General features: G+C 41.0%; 1 protein-coding gene across 3 annotated transcripts in view; it reads left to right on the forward strand.

Moving 5' to 3' along the window:
• The first annotated feature begins 6,834 nt into the window (after positions 1–6,834).
• Positions 6,835–25,965, forward strand: part of mapkapk2a (MAPK activated protein kinase 2a) — a 31,650-nt gene continuing 12,519 nt past the window's right edge. For 2 of the 3 annotated variants that reach the window (XR_013078476.1, XM_076755565.1), the window contains exons 1-2: positions 6,836–7,599; positions 21,641–21,780. Coding sequence is in view for 2 of the 3 variants with exons in the window: in XM_076755565.1 (XP_076611680.1) it covers positions 7,360–7,599; positions 21,641–21,780 (380 nt within the window). In the remaining variant the exon portion in view is untranslated. Of the gene's footprint in view, positions 7,600–21,640; positions 21,781–25,965 lie in introns of all 3 variants that reach the window. The other variant, XM_076755578.1, reaches the window with a different exon arrangement.

Genomic DNA, 25,965 nt, shown 5'->3' on the forward strand with positions numbered 1-25,965 from the left:
CTTTCACCTCGTGTAATCTCAATTTGGATTAAGACGGATTATTGGATTACAAGGGCCTCCACAGGGAGAGAGACAGACAGACAGAGACGAAAAATATGGATAGTTGCAGCATGGAGAACATAGGAAGAATGCATTACTATAATTAAATATTGGATTATGATATTTTAACATTATTAATACATTTTATTTCCTTTGCTCATTGTACAGCATGTCTGTTCATATACGTCAGTATATGACTGTGATTTCTCCAATATGAGCTCATATTTCTCAGGCACTTCTTGTATCTCCCTTTGCAAGAATAGTTCTGCATTTTGGGAAATACTGTATGCTTACCGCTATTCGCTTTCTTGCTGAGAGTTAGATGAGAAGATTGATAAATGTTAAAGTTACTCCCACTTGGCTCCACCTGGCTCTGTCCACAGGTAACAAAGTCTGCCTCAGATAACACATGAGGCTCACAGATAAAAACAATATGTCTTCTTCTGCATGGACAAGAGCTGTGATGTCAGCAAGATATTTCTGAGTTAACAGACAGACACAGGAAGCTAGACTGAACTGAACACATAAGCATAAACCTCCAGTGTGACCTTCATGCTGATCTGTCACGGACAACAGATAGTAGATAAAAAGTCATGTTCATGGGATGAATGTTCACTATACATACTGTACATACCCATGAAAGATAGTCTCTAAGCCCAATCGTATTCCAGGCCATCATGGCAGCCCTCAGACTGGATTTATGTGTGTGTGTGTGTCTGTCCAAGTGCCAAAACAGACACATCCAAGTGCCCGTATGAGTGAGTGTGCGTTTGTATCCTCTCTCCAAGACTGGGTCAGTGGCCTGGAGTGAATCACGGAGAGAAAAAGCAACATGACATTGTTGTGTCTGCGAGGAAGTCAGTGTTGTGCCAAAGCACCAAAAACTACAGAGACTCTCTCTGTGTGGGAGAACTGGAGCGTCCTGCTGCCCGATGTCACTGGGTCAGCGGAATCAGACCTGCGTATGTGTGCAAATGTGAGAAAGAAACTAGAGACAGAGAAGAGCTACAAGTATGTAAGCGAAAAAGAGAAGTGTGTGTGAGTGTGTGCAGCGTGTGTGTGGTTGTTTGTTAGCGAGTTGGAAATGAAATTAGGGCATTCTTTACAGCTGAGCAGGGCAGAAGACGAGCTGGCAACAGAAGTAGGCTAAATAATCGTCCCCTATCATCAAACGGTCTCTTGTTTATCGGGGTGCAAGAGGGGGGACAGGAATGTCCATGTGACTAAAACGTGAGAGCAACTGCTCACACATAAGCTCACAAGTTGTTGTCCCACTAACCTCAAAAGAAAGGAACAAAGAACTTATAGCGGGTCATCACTCATGTTTCTAGTCTCCTTAACCAATTTTCAGTTTTATTTTGAAAGTCTTCCTTGTTTTCTTGGCATCAATTCCATATTTCCCTATATATATATATACATATATCTCTTTTCTTCTCTTTCAGTCACCCAAAACTTCTCCTCTTTCCACAGCAGGCCTGGGGTGTGTTTGAAAAGGCCAGCACATACGCCAGTGAGGGCCCTCATGCCTCTGCAGGGACCCGTGTTGTTCAGGCTCTGTTCACGGATGAAAGGGGGATTCCAGTGGTGGTCACATGCTCCCTGCAGGGCTAAAGAGGAGGCCACTTGTTTCATGGGTGACGAGCCGTGTATGGTTCTCTTTGTATGGGTGCATGTGCACATTTCTATGGCATTGTGCCGCTCTACTGTTAAAGGCAACCTGTGCACGACGCATGCCTTTTCACGTGCAGGTATTGATGTGTATGTGTGAGAGAGAAAAGAGAAATTTACGTTTGCTCTTGGTCCTTGATGCTTTTTAGTGGAATGTAGGAGCAGGCAAACATGTTCCTTGAGAATAATGTGAATGAAGCACTGCTGAAGTTATACTTAAATATATATGAGGTATATCAATAAATAATACACTTGCGCACTACACCCACACATGCACACACATACACACACACCACAATCATCTTCTGCAGGCTGTGGTGCACCCCCACCTGCAGAGGCCTGTGTTGTCAAGCTGAGATTGTAACTGATTTTGTACACTCTGTATCGCTGCATCACACGGCTGGATTGCCTTGGAGCTGTTAAACGTTTGTGACTCTGCAGTGGGATTTTTATGACCTTGTGCATGTGTGTTAAAATGAGAAATAGAGGGAGAGTATGAGAAAAGGGAAGGGAGGATAGAAGGAGAGCGAGCTTAGTCAGCCGCTGACTGTAAGAGCTGTGGTCCCTGAGGAACCGAGCATCCGTCTCCAACACAACCAGAACTGGGAAATCACCCCTCTTTGTCCTCAGAGGGTTGTTTCATGCTTTGCTGAGGTGAATTAGGCAAAGACCAAATCATGATGCAAATAGGCTCACAAGTAAACACACTGACAGACAGATTGACTAATAGACAAAGTTTCTAGCTTCTGCAGAGTCCCTTTCAAGGCTCGGTTAAGACGGGCCACGTGTAAACAAATGCTCTGCAGCGGCTGAGGGATGCAGACAAAACGGGACAAAATGAGATCATATGTAAATGTGGGTTCTTGGTGCTCTACATAGCAATTAGAGAGAGATGGAGATACACACGGAAAAGAGTGAGGGAGAGCTCATACAAGGGGATCACAAGGGTGTGTGTGTCTGTGTGTGTGTCTGCATGCATCAGAGGGGTGAGCAGGTTCAGCAGGTCCCATGTTGGGTGGGAGGCTTGCGAGTGTTCAGGTGCTAGAATCCTATATCAGAGCCAGTGCTGACCATGGGTCTATATCAAGAGCCGGCTAGGGTTTCAGCCCCAGGCGGCGATGAAGGATTATTCTGACAAAGACGGGTTCGGGCCAGCCTGAAATAACTGATCCAAACTCGCTCCGACTTTCGCACACTAATGAAGAACAGAGAGAGGAGAGGGAGAAGCGAGGGGGGGAGATGCACCTCTTGCCCCTGAGATTTCCTTCCTGTCAGGAAGTTAAAAGAAGTGCTGTGAAACTGGAGAGAGTGTCAAGGGAGCATTCTGGGAAGGAGCGGAGAAAAAGAAAATGTCAGCATGCCAGATTCTACAGCTCTGCGCACAGGCCACGCATTCCTGATCCTTGTACACCAGGGCAAACTGCGCGACACTGGCGCGTAACCCAACGGAGACCTTCCACGTACGGTGCATTGTGAGCGTTGTGGTCTCTCTGATAATAAAGAGAATAATGGCCGGACTCATGACACTTTCCCCAGGGAGAACACCGTAATGAACAGGTTGTCCTCAGTGCCGAGTGTCAGCTATAAGTGAACCTGGGGCTATGCTCAGTAACTGTAACTCTGTAGCTTGTGTTAATTCATCAGCACAAAGCTGTCAAAGCTCAGGCAGCAGTTTCCAATTTCAGAACCCTCTCTCACACATAGTCAGTGTGTGTGTGTGTGTGTGTGTGTGTGTGTGTGTGTGTGTGCGTGCGTGTGTGTGCATAGGTGTTTTTAAAAGGTGCTATCAGCGTGTATATATGGGATCCATAAGAACATGATGTGCTTCTCTTACATAACTGGACATAATAACAGTGAAATGAATCTAAGGGGGAAACAGACATAGCCTTATAGTGCATGGTTTACTGTCAATCTAGGACACTGACTGAAGAATTGGTATTACATGTTAGATTACAGATGGAAGATGACACCATATTACAAACGTAAATCTATCAGATCATGTCAAGTTATGCATACATAATGAATATTGCGAAGCATGCTCTGCATCGGATCATCAGGCCAGATTATTTGTTTTTCTAGCTGCTAAGCCACATGCAGCTTTTTAGGAATACTTTTTAATTCACTCTGGTAAAGTATGTATAGGGCAAGTCAAGAAGTTGTTGCTGAAGTTTTTGATCAAAATGGGAAACAATTCTTGACACTGCTCTCAGCGATCACACGTAAAACGCTATGGAAAGAGCATTCCACTGATTTTACACATCAAGATCAGTTAACTAGCTGAAGGAGGCAGACAGTTGTATAATGTCTGCTGCTCTGGAGGAGCTTTCTGCCTGATAAAGCAACCCTGATGGTCTTGTCAGAGTTATCTCGGCTTGGACTTACTGGCCAGTTGCATTGTGGGAATTTTAGGATCCAGTATTTCTGAGCAATACCAAGACCAAAGGTCAGAATATCTTTGCCTTTGCTGCATCAATTTTGACCATTTTCTTTTTAAATATGAGGCTTGTGAGTCTGTGGACTTTATGGAAGGGCAGTACTAAATCGCAGGAGTATTTAAAATAAGATCAAAATCATCCTTTACTTCAATACAACAAACTGAATATAACTGTCACTGCTACTTCAAATGTCACTGGTTTCATTACCCACTTCAGCAGTAAATGTTACATGGAAGTGAGATAAGATAAATATTATATTTTTTATGAAATGACATATCTCCCCTTTTGGATAATTATTGCACAATGTTATGAAACCTAAAAACCGATAATGTGGCACCACTTTAGATCAAACAAAATCTTATATTCACATATTAAACTAATTTCGGCCATGTTCCTTCTTGTTTGTTGGCATTTTTGAGATGAAATTTGACAAGATCTCACAGTCAAGAAGAAGAACTGGGAGTAAAGTGTGATCCTATAGGTGGAAGTGGAGTTGAGAAATTGGGCCTTGGCCCCTCCATCCTATTTATACATGGCATTCACAAGACTAGTGTGTCCTATAGAAACACAATGTCATGACACATTTATTCTGCTCGTTCTTTCAATTCTACAAACATTATCCTGTTCTCTTAATGGTGCCACTTTATTTGGTGCATAATGTAGGTGACCTGAAGCCCTTTGCGTAACCCAACGTGATTAAAGGCAACTGTATACAGATAAACAGAGGACTGCTTACATTGCTTGCACTGCTTAGCTGGCACCAAAACCAAACCAAAGCATATGCATTGTTTGGAAATGAGGCCTTCAGACATTTTCCACATTTTTTCAGATTCAGCTGGAAACAGACTGACTCACACAAATGCGTTATTACCCTACATACTGAGGCATTTCAACAATGAATTCTTACACCATCAAGGTTGTGAAGTTTGATCAACACACGTCCCTCAGGGATGGGAGTATTTTCAAATCAGCAGTACTATTTTGACTGAGACTGAGGTGTTTGAAACTGAGTGTTTACCATGAGGACAGTTCAGTTTAATTTACCAATTGACAGTCATTATTTGTGATGATGTGGGTCACACTGTTGTCTTGTGTGGTAAACCCCAATCATCTGCTTCATGCACTTTCTCTACAAACACTGAGTGGAGCTCTGAGATCATTCAAGATTTAGTTATCATAAAAACTTAGACTGGTCTGCCATCTAGTGGTTACAGGAAGTGCTGCATTCAAGTTGCTGCATTCAAGTTCCACATGCGACACAGCCAAAGAGTGCAAGAGACACACTTACAAGCAGAGAAAGAGTTATTGAAATGAAAGTATATTACACAGAATATCAGGTGTGTGGGGATGTAATTTAGCTCTTATTGTGCTCCTACAAAAAGTTTATGTACAGAGCAGTTAGAAAGTAAAGTCATGGTATTTCTTCATTGTAGACAAGATGTTTATACGAGATAACACTAATTATGTTGTTGGAATAGTGCATGGTGCAAAAAAACTGTGCACTATTAATTAATTTTTGTTTTTCTGGATATTTTGTTCTTTAGTATTCGCCAATAGACACTTTATTTCAATACTGACTTGAATACACATTGATGGCAAATGTTTAAAGGCTACACGACAATGTTGTAGCCATTCAGGTTTTCTATCAGAGGCAGTGCATGATTGAGATAATACATCCAGGGCCTAAGTTACAAGTGAGGACATTGTTTTCATATCTCTGTGGCTTTCCTGCTAATTTGGGTGTGTTTAACAACCTGTGGAAAGTTCACAGTCCAGTTCAGTAAACATTGTGTGTGCTTTCTAGGTTAATGCCAAAACTTTTAGACTAACAAATAAATATACAAGGGATTCACCACCAGACATGTATCTTGTGGGGAACTGAGAGGAAACGGCTTTGAGACCATTACAAACTACCAGTGACCCTGCTGTGGAATATAGAAAATATAAGAGTAAAAAGATAAATGAACAAATGAAATGCAAATAATTGAAGTAAAGGAGAGAGAGAGAGAGAGAGAGAGAGAGAGAGAGAGAGAGAGAGAGAGAGAGAGAGAGAGAGAGACTGCATTTTTGGTGTTAGGGGGCACTTGGACTGGACCCGGCATAAAATCCTGGTTTTGGATCCGATGATATGCTACAAGCTGTTTAGTAGATGAACAGTTTTAGAGTTTTCACCACGTCACTTGACCAGTGGAGAGTCTGACCTTCTGGACATAAAGACATACAGCCAGAAAAACTGAAGACAGAGAACTGAAGAATAAAGCCAATCAAATCGAGGCATGAATCCATTAATTTGTTTTTAATAAAGAAACGCAGGCTGAGAAACGGCATAGCTCTCTAACCTTGAGATAACCAGAGGGACTGCGGTCGGAGATCACGGGGTCTATTTCTGTCTGCCCGCTATCAAAGCACTGCAAGTGGGCTCATCTGCTAACGTTGGTGGCTCGTGTGGGGAACTTCATTTCCCCCCTTAAGACCTGTGGGGTGACACCATTAACCTGCAGGCTGAAGAAATATAAACACCGAGTTATTTAAAATGAAATTGTGCGGGGTGCTTTTGACTGTGTCTTGTGTGCCCCCAGTCTCCGCTTATCGACGCAGTCTGTCTGTTACATAAATGCGGTCGTTTCCTCTGTCGTTCAGGGTAAGTTCTCCTTTAAGCGCCGAAAAAACCCCGGCCATGACGTCAGCAGTAAAACCTGCTCCTCCTGGGGGTCTGTCCGTCGGAAAGTGAACTGTGTTTGGCGTGCTAGCGTTACTGGTATCCCGAGTTTTTCTCCCTGTGTTGTCTGTCTTTCGTTTAGTGTTTTGTCGTATTTTTAATTTCACTCGCGAGGTTTTACGTTTCTTATTTTAAAACCCAGTCCTGTCGCCGATTTACGGGATGTTTTAGAAAAGTTCCCGAAGTGCTCTTTGAGGAACCGGTGGACGGCGGACACCACCAGAGATGGATAAGCTAACCGATAGCTGAGTCGTTAGCCGAGAATCACAGGTCAAGAATAGGATCGAGCTAGCATGCTAACTGCTAGCTAATTTAGCATTTTATCGGCTAACCAAGTGACTTTGTTAACCTTTAACGTCAGAACTACCGCCGGTATTTCCTCGGGCCTGGCTGCTACAGTTCGTCATAGGCCAGCTCACCCAGGAAGAAGACTCGGTCCGCGTTATAAGGTATTGTTGAGAGGCGGTTGTTGTTCGTCTCTCAGCCAAGACCAAGAGCATGCTGTCCAACACACAGAACCAACCACTGTTTCCCAACCCGGCGGGCCAGCAGAACCCGACCGGGCAGCAGAACCCTACGGGCCAGTTCCTCTCCTTCCACGCCAGACCCAACTTACAGATCAAGAAGAACGCCATAACAGATGACTACAAGGTGACCAGCCAGGTGCTGGGGCTGGGTATCAATGGCAAGGTGCTCGAAATCTTCCAGAAAAAGACTGGAGACAAGTATGCGCTTAAGGTAGGTTGTATTTATACATAGACTGGTCAGAAAACAAGAATTACTGAGGCATAGCCGGGAAATCTAAACAGCCTGGAAGAAAATGGGACCCTCTTGTTGTTAACTGGAGTATTTCTAGTGGAGGTTTTGTGTCCAGCTGTGGTTTTCAGGAGCTCTCGCCAGTGGCAGTGGCAGCCCAAACTGTCTCAGTTCAGACTACACAACTTTTGAGGCTCACACAAATGTTGGAAGAATAAAAAGACCTGAAAACAAGTCAATTGTATGCCTTGAGATTTTCGGTTGTCGGTCGCACAAACAAGCAATTTCAAGACATTAAGCTATTTCTCAGAAATTCTTCTATTTTCACTGCTTCTGACATTTGATAGTTTGGCTGGTTAATAGAGTAACAGAGAAAATAGTCTGTAGATGTAGTTTCTTTGTAATTATGAGTTACTGCCTTGTGAGGGTGGTAATGCTGTACTCAACTTTTAGTTGTTGATCATAGCTTGTCATGATTACAATACCCAACAAAAAAACAACCCAAACAGGCGTTTGCTGATCAGCTATTAGCATGTGAGCTGCAATTTAGACGCGTCGTCTAGAATGAAAGGATTTCTCATACTTCAGTTTGAGGCAGTTGTATATGCAAATCATGAATTAATTTAAAACTGGTGCTGAGCCTTATGACCGGTACCACAGGGCGTTGTGAACAGTGTTGGAGTCCAGAGCGCATTGATGAACCGGCAGTGTGATGTTGACACTATTTCTCAATCTGCTCCAGCAATTTTCTACTTTCGGCACTGTAATTGTTTTACTTATCATCCACATCCACCTTTCAGTGTGATGAGATAAGAAATGTTCAGCCCTCTGTTTGTGCTCTGGATTTAAATTAAGCTACTCTCCTGTATCCTGTAAATGACTGACTGTGCAGTATCAGGGACTACCTCCACAGATCATTTTCTGTATCAGTCAATGATTAATAAAGGACAAACGTCACAACAGCTTTCCACCCACAGGTGACCAAAACACGACCCAGGAAAGCCATGTATTGTAGGCGAATTCAGTCTTTTCCATAGCATTATAGAAGGTATTGTAGTGTAAAGTATGTTAAAGTAAGTTTTACACAAAATCTTCCCCAAGTGAATCACAGCCTGGGATCGTCTGTGGTGGTTCAAACTCAAATGCAGATTAGCCAAGTGGGTTACAGCTTTTTGGGCTCAAGTATGTATATGTGTGTTTGTGTGTGTTTGTTTGTTTCATTAGTATTAAACATAGAAAGTCTCATTACACTCTGTATGAAATCATCATACCTTATGAAATTGCTTTCTAAGACATTAGTTATAGTTGGTGAAGATCAAGTGTAACATGTTATGATTTCAGACAAACATGGATTTGGCACCTGAAGAGAGCTTTTGTCATTGCACCGAGCCCCAGCTAGGTACAGGTCCAAACTGTATCTAAAGATAAAAAAGAAGTAGTTTACTCACTGAATATTGTAAGCACCCAAAAGTTTAATTATGCAATGTTTTGACCTTCACCATCTTTGTCATGGGAACAATTAAATCCAAACATATCCGTCCTTTACATCCTTTGCAGATAGTTAAAACCCGAAGATTTCTCCCTCTTCAGCCTTGCTCAAATGTCCAGACTGTTGAAGTCCGCATAAGAGCCAGTAGTAAACCAGAAAAATATTTGCACTTCACAAAAGGACAAAGAAGAAAACCAATTGTTGATCATCCCTTCATTGTCAATATAAGATCTTGTAGCACAAGCCTAGCATGGCATGAAATATGCTCTCTTCGCTGATTCTCAGCCAAATAGATCGACGTCTTCGCTGAATGAACTAATGAACTAATGTCCTTGCTGTTCCCTTTACTGACGTCAGCTGAGTCAGCCCCATCTCATCTGTTATATTCATTAGGTCTGCAGTAGATGCCAGGACCAGATATCTGCCAGCCTTGCCCAAGGTCACATCACCTTGTAAAACTTTCACCTGTCTCTTGAACCAAGTTTTGTGCTAATGGTGCAGCAGAATAATTTGTAACTCTGTGCTTGTGGGAGAGAGATTGTGGCAGAGACAGTTGATATTGCCATACTTTGTAGTGCATTCTGTGTATTATAGCCTGTTGCAGAGACTCAGTACCACTGACTGTTTGGCTTTTGTCTGAGGCAAGCTATATGTTCCCTTCTGTGTTGATTGGTCTGCCTTAAAAGTGTCCTGCCACACGCACACTCTCAAAGGGTGTGAGGCATCTGCAGCTATCGTCTTTCAGTGACTACATTTATATGCACACAAGAAACCAAGTTATTGGAAGCAATCAGGTTAAGGCCTCATTCTGACTTAAAATAGCACAGTGTTAAAAAAACACAAAAGAGGTGTGTTTGTATGGCCCTGTTGCTGTAGCATATGGGTAAGAAAATAATTCTCTCACAAAGTCCAGTTTGAATAATACGTGTATACGTTTGACGGCTTACCAGAAGCCAAAAGACTGCACAATTTTCCTACTTGAGAACATTATTTTGGATCTTGTGGGCCATCGTTTTTCTCTGTTTTTGTGGTAAACAGTAGAGTTCCAAGTCCCAAGGTATGAGACAATGTATCTGGGTAACCGGATAATATTGCATTGCGTTGAGCAGTGTGTGGTCAACACGGAGACAGCACTGCATTTTTTTGTGGCAACCCTCAGTGTCAGGACCCCCCTCTATGCCAATGCATTAGTCTCATTGCAATAAATGCGCAGGCTGTATTTCTTAATGCAAAACAGTTGTTGGTCTACATGCCATTTAGCTGTGTAGTTTTTTGTGGGCTTAGGGAAGGTATAGCTCATGCCTTGCATTAACCTGCTGCAGTATCAGCTTACGGTGAACTTAACTCAAATACCCAAAGCTTTGAGCGAGACTTTTTTATTGTAGCAGCATGAACTGTGATTGTTGATTACTTGGACGTAGCTCTGTTGTACATATTGACAGAACTGTCAAGTTCAGTTGGAAAAGGTATTACCACCGATTTGTTTAGCCAATACTGGGGAAAGGCAAAGCTGAGCTTAATATTGATGTACAAGTAAAACAGGTGGTTTATTATTATGAGATCCTGCAGTGTTAGGTGTTTGTAGTTGTCTTCATATTGTGTAGAAATAGTGACGCTAAATGTGTAGTCATTAAAAATAGCTTGATTACAATTTCATGGCATTTCTTGAATGCAGTTGGGAAATTGATTTTATCTTGTGTGGGCCTGATATATACTGTATATCTAGGGTTGGGTGCGAAGGCATGGCTCAGCCAGGCTGGCTGTCACATCTCTACAACAACAGGTACCATAAAGACTAAAGACCTCTACTGTAAGCGAGCACAGTTTTTTTTTTTCTTTTTTGTTAACTCCACACGTGTGTGAATAGTCTGCTCTTGAGTTTTAACAGGTTTTATTTTGACTTGTACAGTATATTTCAGTTTTAGTTAAGCTTTGAATTTAATGAAATTGGATCAGTCCACTAAATTTCTTGCAATCCCTTAACTCAATGTAGGAAAGGTTTCTTGTTTACTTGATGTGGAAGTTGTCTGATTACTGCAAAAAAAATGACAATAACCAGTTTACTATACTATACAAAGCTATTTAACAGACAGTTGCAGAGATGTCAGCTTACAAACACATGTTGAAGTCATGACCAACAAGGTGTTTTAAAAACAAAGTCTAGTCATTGTGAGACAGTAAGGGTTAATCACTGACTCCTTAAGTCTGGTTGTGCTTCATCTAGACAGGAACTCAGTGAAATGTGCGTCGTTAAGGTGATGTAATCACAGACAGAATGACTAAATATTTTGGCCACATTTTGTGAGTCGTTGAAGTTGCGCTTCCTGAAATTTGGAAAGATGTGGATGTCACTGCAGTGAAGTAAACACACCTGTCAAGGGTTCGCTGAGAAAAGAGGAACTGGAACCACTGGCCAGTTCCAACAGGGGGTTTTGTTCTTGATTATGGATTTTGTTTTGTTTTTTTAATTTCCTCTTGGACTACTGTAGAACAAAAGAATCCAGACTTTGCTGAAGTGGTGTGCTTAAAAGATGGTGTCTTTCTAGTGACACCCACCATCTACACAGCAAAATCATTCTGAATTGAGCATTCACGTTGTCAGTGTGCCTGATTAAAGCCAACACAAAGATAGAGAGGAAGAGCCAGGCCCATGCTTCAATCATGAGATGGTGAGAGAAAGGAAGGAAACGAGGGAGTGAGAGAGGAAGGAAGAGGTTCTCTGGTAGCCCTCTTGGAGTTATTTCTCTACCCCCTCCTCTAACTGTGCTGAGCGGTATCTCTAAGATGTCTTGTGTTCGTTGCTGGAGGAGTACCTATTCATTATTCCATTGTGCCACTGATTATGTGCTTGAGCAACAGCAAAATCCCCCTGCTTTCAACATAAAATCAGTTTATCATCCTTTGCCTTCTTGTGGAAAGTAAGTTTTTGCCGTATCAATTTGGTCCTTGTGACTTGTGGTGTGACTAGTCATCGTTGCTGTACTCATAATGTTCACAGTTAGAAAATGATGTCATTCAGTATTTTATTGCACACTGCCCTGAACTCATTTTCATCACGGGAGTGATGTTGTAAGTAGTTTACATGTTACGGGTTTTGTTTTTATGTTCCGCTGTTGAGGATATTAGGAACAACATTTTCACTGAATAGGAAGTACTTTTGAACAATTGTCCTACTCTGAAGCAAAATACTCTAATGCTTCAGTATCTGAGTGCATTTAAAGGTACAGATGCACCTCCACACCTGTTCTTCTTGGCATTGTGGAGATGGGTTGCAAATTAGTTGGTCATGAAGAAGTCAGGAATGCTTGTGGAACCCAGTACAATAGAGTTGAAACTTTTCATGGAAAATGGAGCACAGTGTGTATTTTTTTTAGTTTTCGTTTGAATCAGACAATACAGAATTTTTATTTTACAAAAGATCACACTGGTCAAGTGGGACTGAAACTTGAATATTGTTTGAAGTTGTAAGAAAATCAGTAATACACTTTAAAGAGTCTCACTATGATCGCCATATGTGAATGTCTGGACAAGGAAAGCCAAATTGATCGGCTATGTGTTACACAACCCTGTATATGTGTGTGTCTGCTTAGAGAAGGAAGTGTACCTTATCCTCAGAGAGAGTGCTGTTTATTTGTTTATTTGGCCATAGTTACAGCCATACAGACTGAAGGGCCCAGACAAACAAGCCTGACACTTGTTTCTGTTTTTCTTTCCCTTTTGTACAATGTGTACTTGCGGCCAGTACGCCCTGGGCTCGCTATAACTCAGGGATCAGTGAAAGAATCTGAATCTGTACAGCCTGTTTATATTTAAGTAAGTGTTTTTTGACATTGTCATGACAAAACTGTGACAGATCATTTAATGCCACAATGCCTTATTTCTCCTTCAGATTGTGAAAATATTTGTTTGACATTTATCACAAACAAACAGATTTAGCTGAAGTTAATGCTCCTTTGGTAAACATTTATCTTGGTGTTGTAAGCTCCTTTGACATAATATCATTTACTGGAGTGCAATTTATATCCTCTGTGATTGGGTGCAGTAGCCACCCACCCCCACTTTGACCTTGTCTTTCTCTGTTACCTCCCTGTTTTGTTGGGTGTAATGTTTTTGGAAGGATGCGGTATTGTGGTTGTAAAACATGGACCCAGAACTGGCTAGTCAACTGTATCTGTGATAGAGAAATTTCCAAGCTGATGTAACACTCTGTCATACTGAAACAGCGCTTGTTTATGAATGGTTTTGAACATTTCTTCATGGACTCTAAAGACACATAACTGTCATATTGTCTATGCTGGACTCATTCTCTACCAACTATTCTTTGTGTGTATATTCTTGTGTCTCATGATCAGTTCCTAATAAGGAAGCAAAGTGGTTGAATAGTGCTGAATGGTGTCAACGGCAAAGGGAAGTGGATGTTTTTCTCTCTTCCAGAGTTCATTCATTCAACAAGATACATGCTCTGTTGCTCTTGTATAAATATTAGCCAAAAGAGTGCATAAATACACTAATTAGAAGCCACATTTGGTGGTTGGTGTATGGAGAAGCAATCAAGGCCTCATTTTTCAGAAGCTGTAACCACCAAACGTTTGGTGTTTTTACCTTGTAAATCACAGCTTGATAACTAAAATTGACTGGTTAATTGCTTGGTTGCTTGTTTTAACAGTGCTGTCTTTAGCTTCTAACATGGTGGATGGGACAATGGGACAATCTCTTTTACATTGGGAAAGAAATAATTTGCCATTCACTCGCTTTCTAGTTGAGAGTTAAATGTGAATATATTGCTATATTGCCCTAAATGTTTGGTAAATGTGCAGTGAACCAGCAGCTGGTTAGCTTAGCATGTTAGTTATGGGGGTTTATGTACCAGACTATGTCTTGGTTAGGACCAGTAACTTCGTGGTCTTTGCTGGCTGCCTGGAAACTGGTCTGTATTGCGCTTCTCTAGTTTCATTTAGTCTGTCTGTAAATTCATACATGTTCAACCACACACGCACACACACACACGCACACACACACACACACACACACACACACACACACACACACACACACACACACAACTAATCAGAGCGCCAAATCAATGGCTCACAGTGTGTGAACCGGCTGTCATTTAAAAGCAACTGATTACACACACCAGTCTTTTTGTATTGATACAGTGAAGCCACAAGTATCTGTTGCATTAGGTGCAGTGTGGGATGTGACACCATGAATCATAAGGTGTCAGAAGGGGAGGAGTTGGTGACACCAGCTCAAAGGGACAGATAGAGGCTGTCAAAAATGTGCCAAGAGCTTTGAGTCTGTAGTTCACCTCTTAAGCAACACATATCTGTTCATTGTCTCCCTCTGTCTTTGTCAAAACCCTGCTGTTCTTCGTGAAAGACTCTACTCAATCTTCTCTGTCTCCGTGCAGATTTCCCAGCCTGTATCAGGAAGTGAGACAGCTGTTTCTGTGTTGTACAGATGTCATACCCTCTCACTTCCTCCCCCCTTGTCAGCCACTCAATTTATGAATGTGTGTTGTTTACCAGGACACCTGCTGGCTAACAGGGCTAACAATACTCACCTGCAAATTAGCTGTCTTCAGAGCTAGGATGTGACTGAACTTTAACAGAGCTTTATTCTGACTGGTGATATCTTTGAAGCATGGAGCGGCCAGTGTGAAACAAAAAAAAATGCCTCATGTTTGTGCCACAGTTAATAGCTGGAATGTTTTGCACTCTGTGTTTATTCATCTTAAGCAGCCTGTTCTGCTGAGTGTACAGAAATTAGCTTTACATGTAGCAAGCCGGGAACATAAGCACCAACTGTCTAGTTGTATGTGTTTATGTGAGAACTCAGTACTCCAGTGGAATCATACAGGGTTCAGTTTTGCACAAATCTCATCTTAAAGCTAACATGGATGCCTAATTTTCATTCAGGGCAAATTTGCGTCTTTGCAATGACTATATGTGCAGTCTCTCCCCCTCGAAAATTCAATCTCTGTTTATTTTGACACTTCTATGTTATTTCACCTAACCTCAACATTTTGTGGCCACATAAAACTGTGTTACTACAGGAGTGTGTTTGATAAAACTTTAATCTTAATCTTTAATCTTTAATGGAACCATACACAAGTTAGTTTGTGTGCATTACATACACATACACACAGCATGATCAATACAAATATACACATGCACACACAGATATGTTATGGTGTTGTTTGGCCTAGCAGATGTCTTTAATCAGATCATGTCATATTGACACACACACACACACACACACACACACACACACACACACACGCACACACATATACAGAGACACCTCTGCTGGGAGATTGTTTTTTAACCCTTTTTGTCAGGTTAAGAGGCTTTCCTAATTGAGCCAAGCTTAACCTGTCACCCCTCTATAATCTCTCTGATCCACAGAATTTCACTGCCCTATCACCCCCAGTGTGATTTTGATTCTGGTTTTACTATATCAACCCTGGACTTTTCCCCCGGCCCACAAGTGGCAGGTGGAGGATGGGTGCTCCATCATCTTACCCCCATCCCACCTCCCACTGTCCTGCAATGAGCTTGGGAGCTTTTGTGTTTGCGAGAGGAAGTGTATTGTGTGCCCATCTGCCCCCCCTTCCATCTCCCTCCTTTTCCACAAGCTTCACTGTTTTGACTCAAAGGGCCAACAGCAGATGGGGGGCCATGCAGTCACACAAGCGTCAGCAGAGAGGAGACGGGGGTCTGTTCTTGTGTACGCATACTATGTGCATCTATTAAGAAGGCATTGTGAAGTCATTGTTTGTAGAGGGAAGTCTGCTATATTTAGATGTGCTAATATTAGTTTCAGCACATGAGTTTTGTTTCCAGTACATGTGTGCATGTATATCAGTCTTTTAGTTCTTGGACATTAGAGGAATAAATTTGAAGAATCTCAAAACATAACTGCCCCATGCATAACTGAGAAAATCCAACATTTAGACATTACTTACTCTTGTTTAATAATCAGGGATGTCCACTGGAAAGCGTTGCAGTTGGTGAAAAGACTGCAGCTACGCTATTAGTTAGCTATAATGTTGTCATGCATTGATTGATTGGAAGCCAAGCCAAGTTAGAATCAGATTATAGTTATTGTAAGTGTGTTGATTTGTAGTCTAAATTAACGAGTCAAAGAAATCACAATGTGCAATGAGACATTTGAGCAATATTTTTAATTATCTGGCTACATTACCACGTCCTGGACTTGATGTGGTGCTCTGTAGGGATGCACCGATCATGCTGCTGATACCAATTGCTGTCATCTGTGAGCCATATCGGCCAATACATGGCCATTCCGATCATGTTTTTGTTTTGTTATTGTAGCTGATATAGGAATATAGGTCAGTTTGACTGCTTTGCAATGTATTCTGATGTCCACCAGGTGGCAGTGTAATCTAGGCTCTAAATTCTGTGTCCAGTATGAAGTGAAGAACCACAAAAAGTCAATGCTGTTGGTTTTACGTTCTGTCAGCGACATGCTTTTATTTAGTCTCTTCAATAGAGAAGTATAAAGAACTCTCAAGTGGCAGTGCAACATGAAGCTTACAGTTAATGAGATTTTGTTTTTGAAAATGGATGGAAATGCATTTTATAAAAATAGGTATTGAAAAAAGTGTTGTTCAGGAATCACTCCACTTAAGATATCGGCACTGGTAGTGGTACTGGTGCTCATAGTGGCCTACCTATTTCATGTTAATTTTTATAAAAATTCGGTACTTGAATCTGTGTCCATACATTATAGAGGGTGAAAGTGTGACGGGCTCACGGTTTATCAGTTCCATCCTATTCCTACTATGTGTGTGTCCTTGGGTTCATGTGTTCGTTTGTATTATTTCACTCTGCTGTGACGCAGAAAGTAATACCCACCCTTGTTTGTTCTGTCCCAAAGGCTGGTTGAACTGTGCTGTGTGTTCACTGTTGAGATAAATCAGAGAGTAATACATGACTACACCATACCAACTCTTCCTGGTAACACAGTCACTTTTTATTCCGTCACTGATCCCTCACACGGGTTCTTCTAACGTCGATTAATCTAATATATAACATGCCACTACATGAATACAACCCTTATTTTTGACACAAATACCAAGTAAAAGAGTGTGTTATCACTGAGATGTATAAAAGTACAAATTGGCATGTTACCTCTTGTCTTTGGCACCTTGCCTTTCCTGTCTGTCCACCTGTCTCATCTTTCTTTCCTATTTTGGGAATTTCATGTGTATTTTTTATTTTTTTGCCTTAAATATGAATAATGTAATCCTTTGTTGATCCTCCAGAGGGGAAATTCACACAGGGACAGAAATAAGTACAGATAAAATAGGATGTTTACTTCAAATTGGTCTAAATAGGAAGTGAAATTTTGTTTCGGTTTCAGTTATTCATTCCTTTCCATCATTAAGATAATAAATAAACAATAAACAAAGAGAAAAGGTCACATCCAGAGGGCAAATGCAGCGACAGTTTCACTTTTCAGTGCTGTGGACTTCAAAACAAAGGATGTTTTCAGAAGGACAATATCAGTTTGGTTTAAACAAAAAAAAAGCTGTTCATCTGCTGACTTTCAGGACTTGGCCACTGTCAGCTCCTGCAACACTTCAAGCAATAAGGAATTCAGAAATCCGGAGTAGCATAGTGACAGAGAAACAATGAATTGACCCTTTTGTAGCCCTTTTATAAATGTAAAAACAAGGCGTGTAAAAATAAACTCGATATGCGCGTCTGGTTGATGCTGCTGTGAGAGAGGCCTTGTGCTGCCCTTTAAGGTTGGAGAATTGAGGAGTGGGTCTTTTGAACAAAAAAAAAAAAAAAAAAAATCAATGCCAGACTTGAATGTGCTCTTTGCTTTGTTAAAAGAGACTGAGAGCACTGTGAGATCTTATTCACTTGCATTGAGACTGAATAATTGTCATGAAAATAAAAGGAATTGGGTCAGAACAACAGTGAAAACCCTTTACCATCTAATATTAATGTAGTGAAAATGAATTGAGTTGATGGCAGAAGCTTCAGTAGTCTTTAAAAAATAGTTTAGAATTTTACTTTTGATCCTGCTGGCTTCAACGAGGGCATAAAAAAGCTGAAATGCCGCTGTTCAATGTGTAAAATATGCATACATATAACATGTTCCTCTTTTTGCCTTATTTGACCATGAACACTCAAATGAGAACATAACTAGAGGCTTTTATAGCACGGTTCGGCTGAGGGGGGTTTGAGGTCAGCCGCTTTGCAGGTTGAAGTGTGTCCTGGTTGAACTGCGTGAAGTGCTTTCAGTTGACTGAGTAAAAGAACATGATCTGACAATAACTAGAGCTGGTTGGAGGATAGGGATGAGAATTGATATGCTTTTATCGACCCCAATTGCATTATCGATTCTGCTTATAGGGGTCCCTTATTGATTCCTGATCAGTTTTAATCGAGCTGGCTGTACACTGAGAGCTAGCTTTAGCAATAGTCAATCTGTCATCATCTAAGATGGATGAAATGAGAGGATGTTTGTACAGCATTCATTTTCATTTCATTAGTGCGCGGCACTAATGTCACTGTAACACAGGATATTTAGCTTCAGGAACAGTTGTGCTGCTTGGTTGGGAAGCAGAAGCTCTCACGTCTAGAATGTGAAAAACGTGGCACTCCTAGAGTTCAAGCCTGTTGCGTAGAAAGACTCTTCAGCATGTTGCAGGTGTTTCCACCCGTTCCTGAAATGATCATTTTATAGACATTACAAATTGCACTGTTGTCCTCTTTTTTTTTTTTTTTTTGAGAAATGAAGCTGCGCCATTTTTCTTCTCCACCATGACTCGACTGCTATGAAAACATGCCATATAGATAAAAGGAATTGATAAGCTTGGAGGAATACATTTCTGATGGGTCGGACGATTTGGAGCCATTTTTCAACTGCAACTGGCTCTCGATTATTATCCCTAGAGGAGTAGTCAGTCCAAAACAGTCAGTGCATTTACATGTACAACCAGGTTACAGGACCTTTCAGGTTTCTGTGACTGGGATTGGGCATTAAGAAAACCCATTGACCCCAGTTGGATTAAAGGCGATTTCCTTGTTGTGTACACAGTTTGCAGATTTCTTATTGGATTTTTCAATGTAATCAAGTGCAGGAAGATGACTTCAGATGGAGAAAGTATCACTGTGACAGTAGGATGAAAGGAGAGGTCAACATCATGAGCAGTATGTGCTTCTATTCAAAATAGCTGCATCCAAAGTTCACCTGAAAATGACACAAAGAAGCCTCTCGAGGTGTTAACAAGTCCTGTTCCACAACTGAACATTTGGCTAACACTCAGACTCAGCTTTGCCTGTCCTTTCACTGCACCATCAGCCCACCAGCACACGCACACACACACACACACACACACACACACACACACACACACACAAAACAAACAAAACCAGAAAGCAGACATTTAATACATTTTAAAAAGTAAGTAATTATTTCAAAAATAGGTCAGGGCTAGGTTAGAAATCTCATCTTACTGATCTGCAGCTTCACAGTAACCAGGTTAACTTACATTGGTATGGAAACACAGGGTCTGGTTTCCTGTGTAGCCTGGTTTTTATGAGTAACCTTGTTTCTAATGTGCATGTAAACGTGCTGACAGTCTTGTGTGCAAGGCTAGACAGCAGTCTGGATACTCTGGCTCTCCCAGCTCCCTTTTGGCTGCTGTAACGAAGCACACTGTTGTGTTGTGACCGTGGGCTGGGTTGGAATGTAATACACCACAAGATGGACAGACGATGGCTCATTGTCAAAGCTACTGAGGGCTGAATTCTTTCCATTGACTGACAAGGACAATACCACAATGCTTGTGGTATTGTATATCATACAATAATTGGTACAAAAACACTAGTGCTCACTTAATATTAAATTGTCACTTCTTCACAACTTGTACCGTCAGCAGCACTACTGATTTTTTTTTTCTTTGTTTGTGCGTGTTTTTGAAGTTGTTTAGAAAAGGAAAACCGTAAAGTGTGACCCCTGCTTTCTACTTGTGAAGTAAAAGGAATCTTCACAAAAAACTTGCAAAGGTGCATGCAAAATTCTGATTCTGATGCATTGTATTTCCATTTTTGTTTCTTAATTCAAAGAAATTCTCATTACAGGCCTTGTTTTTAAGGTATATCTTGGTAATCAGTACTGTCTCCTGTTTGTTGGACTTAAAGGTGATTATCCTTTATTTACTCTAAGACAGGCTGGAGCTCATAGTTCAGAAGTTCAGGCCTATATTTGACTGAGCAACTCTTTTACTGCTGTGAAGGAGTCAGCTCGTTTACTGTGACAGTCTCCATGGCATTTGCTGTGTTATTTGCAATTGGCACTAATGTACGACCCCCGTCCGTGTAGTCTGTAAGTCCATCTGTTAAGTAAAGAGCAGGTACCCAATACAAGAAACTCATGCTTAATAAGTTACTGACTGCTTTTACTGACATGAGCACAATTACGAATACACGTTTTGTTATGTACCTTTTCAAAAAAGTTGCATAGGCTGTCAAATTTGTAGAAACGAAGGTGTTTTATAATCATTTGACTTGAATGGTCAGGGCACCACAGATCCTGCTGTTTACCCCTTACGCATTAATGGCTGTCTTTGTACATGGGATTCTTTAGTCATGAACAGGTTATGACACAAAAAACAAAAAGCAAATAGGGGTTGTGGCAAGAAAAATAGAAATAGAAGTATATTTCACTGCCATACCTATTACTAAAAACAAAGAGATAAACTTCTGCGTGCCCTGAAATCACGTTTAAAGAAATGACAACTGTGTAAATTAATGTCCTCAGATGACCAAGCCTTGCTTGCGCTCCTCACGTAGATGAGCATAAAAAACATTGGGTTTCAAGGTTGGCAGAAACAATATACCCAAACTGAATTCCTTGTTTAAATTCAGTATTACAAGCAGTGTAATACTGAATTTAATTACACCATAAGCCCTGAGTCATGCCAGGTACCATAAGGCCAGGGTACCAGAGTGTCCTTGAGCAGCATGCTGAATTTCTAAGTGTTTGAGAAATATGTCTATGCAACTGACCCTCTTGTTTGACTCCCTGGTGTAAGATGGCAAGCAAAGAGAAACATTTTGCTGTCAGGGATGAATAATGTTAAAGCAGTGAAGAGATAAATATTTTATGACGTGACATCATTGAAATTGCGAGTGCTTTTATTGAATGGTGCATTGACCCAGTGACACACAAAGAGGGTGCTACATTCACTAAAGACAGGATTGCCAAAACTCTACAACGGCTTTTCAACATCCTGCCAGCTGATGGCAGCACTGCACTTCTGCCTTTTATGTTTACTATGGATGTGAATTAGTAGTGGTGTCCAGGTGGTCTGTAATTGGTTTTTGATGTCACCTACTGCTATCCATCATTTTAGGTCTCAGATGAATACCTGGGCTCTAGTTCTTTCACATTGCCCATTAACTTTCAGTATGTTTTATAATTGAACTGTAATGTTTATATTTGATGGTAAGCAGCCTCACCCCCTGTCTCTGTCCTTCTGTCCAGATGCTGCAGGATTGTGCCAAGGCCCGTAGGGAGGTGGAGCTCCACTGGAGGGCGTCACCTTGTGCCAACATTGTGCGCATTATTGATGTCTATGAGAACCTCTACCAGGGCAGGAAGTGTCTGCTTATTGTCATGGAGTGGTAAGCACACACACACACACACACACACACACACACGCACACGCACACTTCTGTCCTTGTGCAGTGGTGAATAAAATTATCAAAGGTGAACGCAGCTCATTATCCTCCTGTCATAAACATAATTGCCATGTTGTTGGTTTTAGAGTGCATTTTTACTGATGGTGAAGTGAAAGCAGATGTACTTGGGTTGGTCACAGTTTGCATTGCTGCTTCTGACAGATAGATACCTCTTGTGAATGTGCAAGTTCCACCTCTGAACACTAGTGAGAAACAGGCCATGATGCTGGATTTTGATGAAAAAACCCCAAAACTATGAATGTACTGCTTTTATCCACCCTCCACGGTCTGGATGTGAAAGTTCAAAGTTATTATCTCCAGCTGCCATTCACCAGGAAATACATGCAGAATGCAACAATATATCAGCAGCACACTGCACACAAACCAGTCTTTAGCAGTCTGAGACTTGTGGATTTTGCTCCCCTTTTTGTTTACTTTTGAGTCATGTAATAACTGCACAGCCCATTCTGCATGGTTTTGGTGATTTCCATGAGAAAGGCCCTCAGTTATCCATTTAAAGCAGATAATTTTTTTTAACAACTTCTCAATTTTTGTATTTTTGATATGTAAAGGGGTCTGCAAGATTTCCTGGACATATTTCTTTAACCAGTGATCAAGTAAATCCTTCACTGTATTCAGTGTTATATGTTGGTTTACAAGTGCCACTGCTGTAACAGCAGCTTGTTTTGTGAAACTGCATTCAGTCACATACATATTCTGGCCAGTTCCCAGACATGGGTGGGCAGGTACGAGAAAGCCTCGATTACCCTGAGCAAAAGTGAAGTGCTGAGTTTCCTTCCCAGTTGCTTGAAGCACATTTAAGCCAGGTTAATTATTGTAAGTCTCTTGTGTTTGACCTTGTGAAGAAAGTGATCAATTTCTTCTAAATGAGTTTAGTGTCTTTTTCTTGCCTCTGCTTTTCCATGTAGCAGCACCCAAACCACCAAACCCACACCAACTTGTCACACGCGGGCCTATTATGTTTGTGGTTACCATCATAGTGCAGAGATAGTGGACCTGTCTTCCTACATGCTCACGTGCAGAAATGTAACTGATGAGTAATTTCCTTGAGAATCAAGCTCAGCACGAAAGGCCAGTAAAGAAAAGTAGTTCTGATGAAACTAAATCATTTCCTAGAATATCACACCAGGGAACACAGCAAATTTGAGATCTAGCTGTTCAGTCTCCTTTCCCTTTGACACTGCAGAAATTAAGTCAGTTGTGTGACCTATATTCTACTGAAGTATTCTCCCATGTTGTGTAAAGGGTCACCATGTCATTTTGTTGAGCCACCATGGTAATTTAGGAAATTCAGTGAGGATGAGAGGACAGCTGCTGATCAGCCATCTGACCAGTCTTCTGCAAATATTCTGCCTAATGAATGTTTTGTACTTCCTCAGCTGTGGATGCAGAAGCATATCTGGACCACAGGTTACCCGGGGTAGGGATGGTGGTACCCATAAACCCCATTAGCAATATTCTGTAATGACTTAAAATGGTTGACACCACCAATATGACACTTTCGGTTGAGAAGTCAGGGGTATTGATTTATTTCTGTTATTTTGGATGCTGGGTGGTGGTGTGCTGTTGAATTATTATATTATATTATATTATATTATATTATATTATATTATATTATATTATATTATATTATATTATATTATATTATATTGTAACATGTTCGAATTGCCCAAATCCTATACACACTGCATTCCCTGTCATTGCAACACCAGGTCTCTGCAGTGAGTGGTGGTAAGTTAATCCCAGTGCCAGGCAGCAGACTAAACAGTTAACACACTCCACAGGACCATGCCTGTCACAACACTTTGATTACATTGTGGCATTGTGGTGAAATTCCTTTCAATTCCAGATGTGGCAAACCACAGCTAATATCTTACCAATGGCAACTTTATGACCTGGTCTGAAAGTGAAAGACATACTGAATGCCCCTAATTACTGCATACACTTATAAAACCTCAGTTAGCTTTACATATAAAAGGTAGCTATGGCAATGACTCAATGCCCAGGTGCAGACTGCATGCTTTAAGTGACAGTTAGCATTGTACGTTTGTTCAATGTGTCAAAGGTCCGCATCTCCATCGAGTCTCGTAGAGGTGTGTCTCTGCACTGTGCCTGAGATGTGAAAGAAAGATAATGTGTCAGGGTTCCACAGTGTTTCTGCTGCGATGGCGTGAAATGTGTGCTCTTTGTACTCCCATTGTCATCAAATTCATAATCTATTCTGATGAGAATTCACACTTCACCTCTGGGCATTTTCAGAAACACAGAGGCCCAGGGTGGAGTCACGAGACCTCAAGTTTATATCTGGTTTTGACCACAATAGAAAAACCGTCAGACCAGTGTGAAAAACGTTTGCAGAATTGAGGGATTGCCTGTCTTCTGGCGGTTTCTCACATTGCAGATATTTTGATATCAAAATACAATGGTTCCTGCTACTGTCCGTTTCTCAGTATGCAAAATGTGAATGTGAATGATTGATTTTGAGAAGTTTGAAGTGTGTTGTGGTTTAGCAGGGCTGTCCCGGCGCTCTGAGTCTGCAGGTCCAGCTCTCCCGTTACCATATGCATGCCTGAAGAATCGGTGTGTGCTGTCATACATTTAGTCACACACACACACAAAATTGGCTTTGATGATTGTACCTGAAACTCACAGTCATACTGAGCAAAAAGATTAAATGAAACTTATCAAGTGCTCTGAGGATGGATTTTCTCATACTCAGTTGAACTTGGGTTAACAAACACTACCTTTGCATTTGACTTAAACTTTTTCTGTAACTCTTAGTCATTGGTGTTTTTGTGCTACCTCGCTAACTACCTGTGTTTACTAATGCAAAGTCTTTTAGTGGATCAAAGAATGAGCCACGCTCTCTACACTAACTGTAGCACAAAGATGTGCTTGTAACATGTTTTCTTGCATGTTTACGTTTTAAACATAACATTATAACAATGCAACTCGTATAGATTTTTTTAGAATTAACTGACCATGACCGCTAACTCTACACTTTTGAGAGACAGGGTTAAGAAATTAATGGGGAGCTCAAAAACATTGTAATTTGTGGTGATACTGTTTTTTATGTGTACATTTCCGTTTCCCTGTATATAGCCCTGTTTCTAAAAAAGTTGGGATGCTGTTTAAAACGTAAATAGAAACAGAATGTGATGATTTGCAAAACATTGAAAATAGCACAAAGACAACATATCAGATGTGGAAACTGAGAAATGTCGTTGTTTTTCAAAAGTTATATCCTCATTTAGAATTTGATGTCAGTAACATGTTTCAAAAAAGTCAGGACAGTGGCAACAAAAGACTGCAAAAGTTGTGAAATGCTGAAAGAAAACACCTGGTGGAACACGTATGAGATCGTACACAGTTGATTAGGTTAACTGGTGACAGGTTAGTCACATGATTGAGTATAAAGAAGCATCCCAAAGAGGCCAAGTCTTTCTGAAGTAAAGATGGGGAGGGGTTCACCAGTCTGTGACAGAGTGCACTGCACAATTTAAGAATAACGTTTCTCAGCATAAACCAGTTGGATTTTGGATAGCCATGATCTTCGGGCCCTCAGACGTCACTGCAGTGAAAACACACGGTTCTGTAGTGGACTCATGCATGGGCTCAGGAACACTTCAAAACACTATTGTATGTGAACACAGTTCATCGCTGCATCCACAAATGCAAAGAATAAAGCACTGCCACCCTCTGGCCCCAAGCTCATTAAGATGGACTGAGGTGAACTAGAAAACTGTCCTGTGGCCTGACGAGTCATTTGAAATTCTTTTTGGAAACCATGGACACATCCTCCGGGCTAAAGACTGAACTGTCCAACACCAGACCAGAACAAAGGCACTTTGTTTTTAGAAGTGTATGGAATTAGAATACACATTTTGAATCAAAATAATTGAGCCTAAGGTAATCAGGTGGAAATTAGCTTCTGGCTAAATATTAAATATTTCAGAGTTCTCTTGTTTCCAAAACATATTGACGTCAAGTGCCTCAACCATGTCTGTCTTTCTACACGCACACACACACACACACACACACACACACACAAAACCAACATATAGTGACAAGTTCTGAAAGTTGTGTCACACATCAAATATTCTGTGC

Source organism: Chaetodon auriga, chromosome 2 (genome assembly GCF_051107435.1).
Source record: "Chaetodon auriga isolate fChaAug3 chromosome 2, fChaAug3.hap1, whole genome shotgun sequence".
Taxonomy (NCBI): Eukaryota; Metazoa; Chordata; class Actinopteri; order Chaetodontiformes; family Chaetodontidae; genus Chaetodon; species Chaetodon auriga.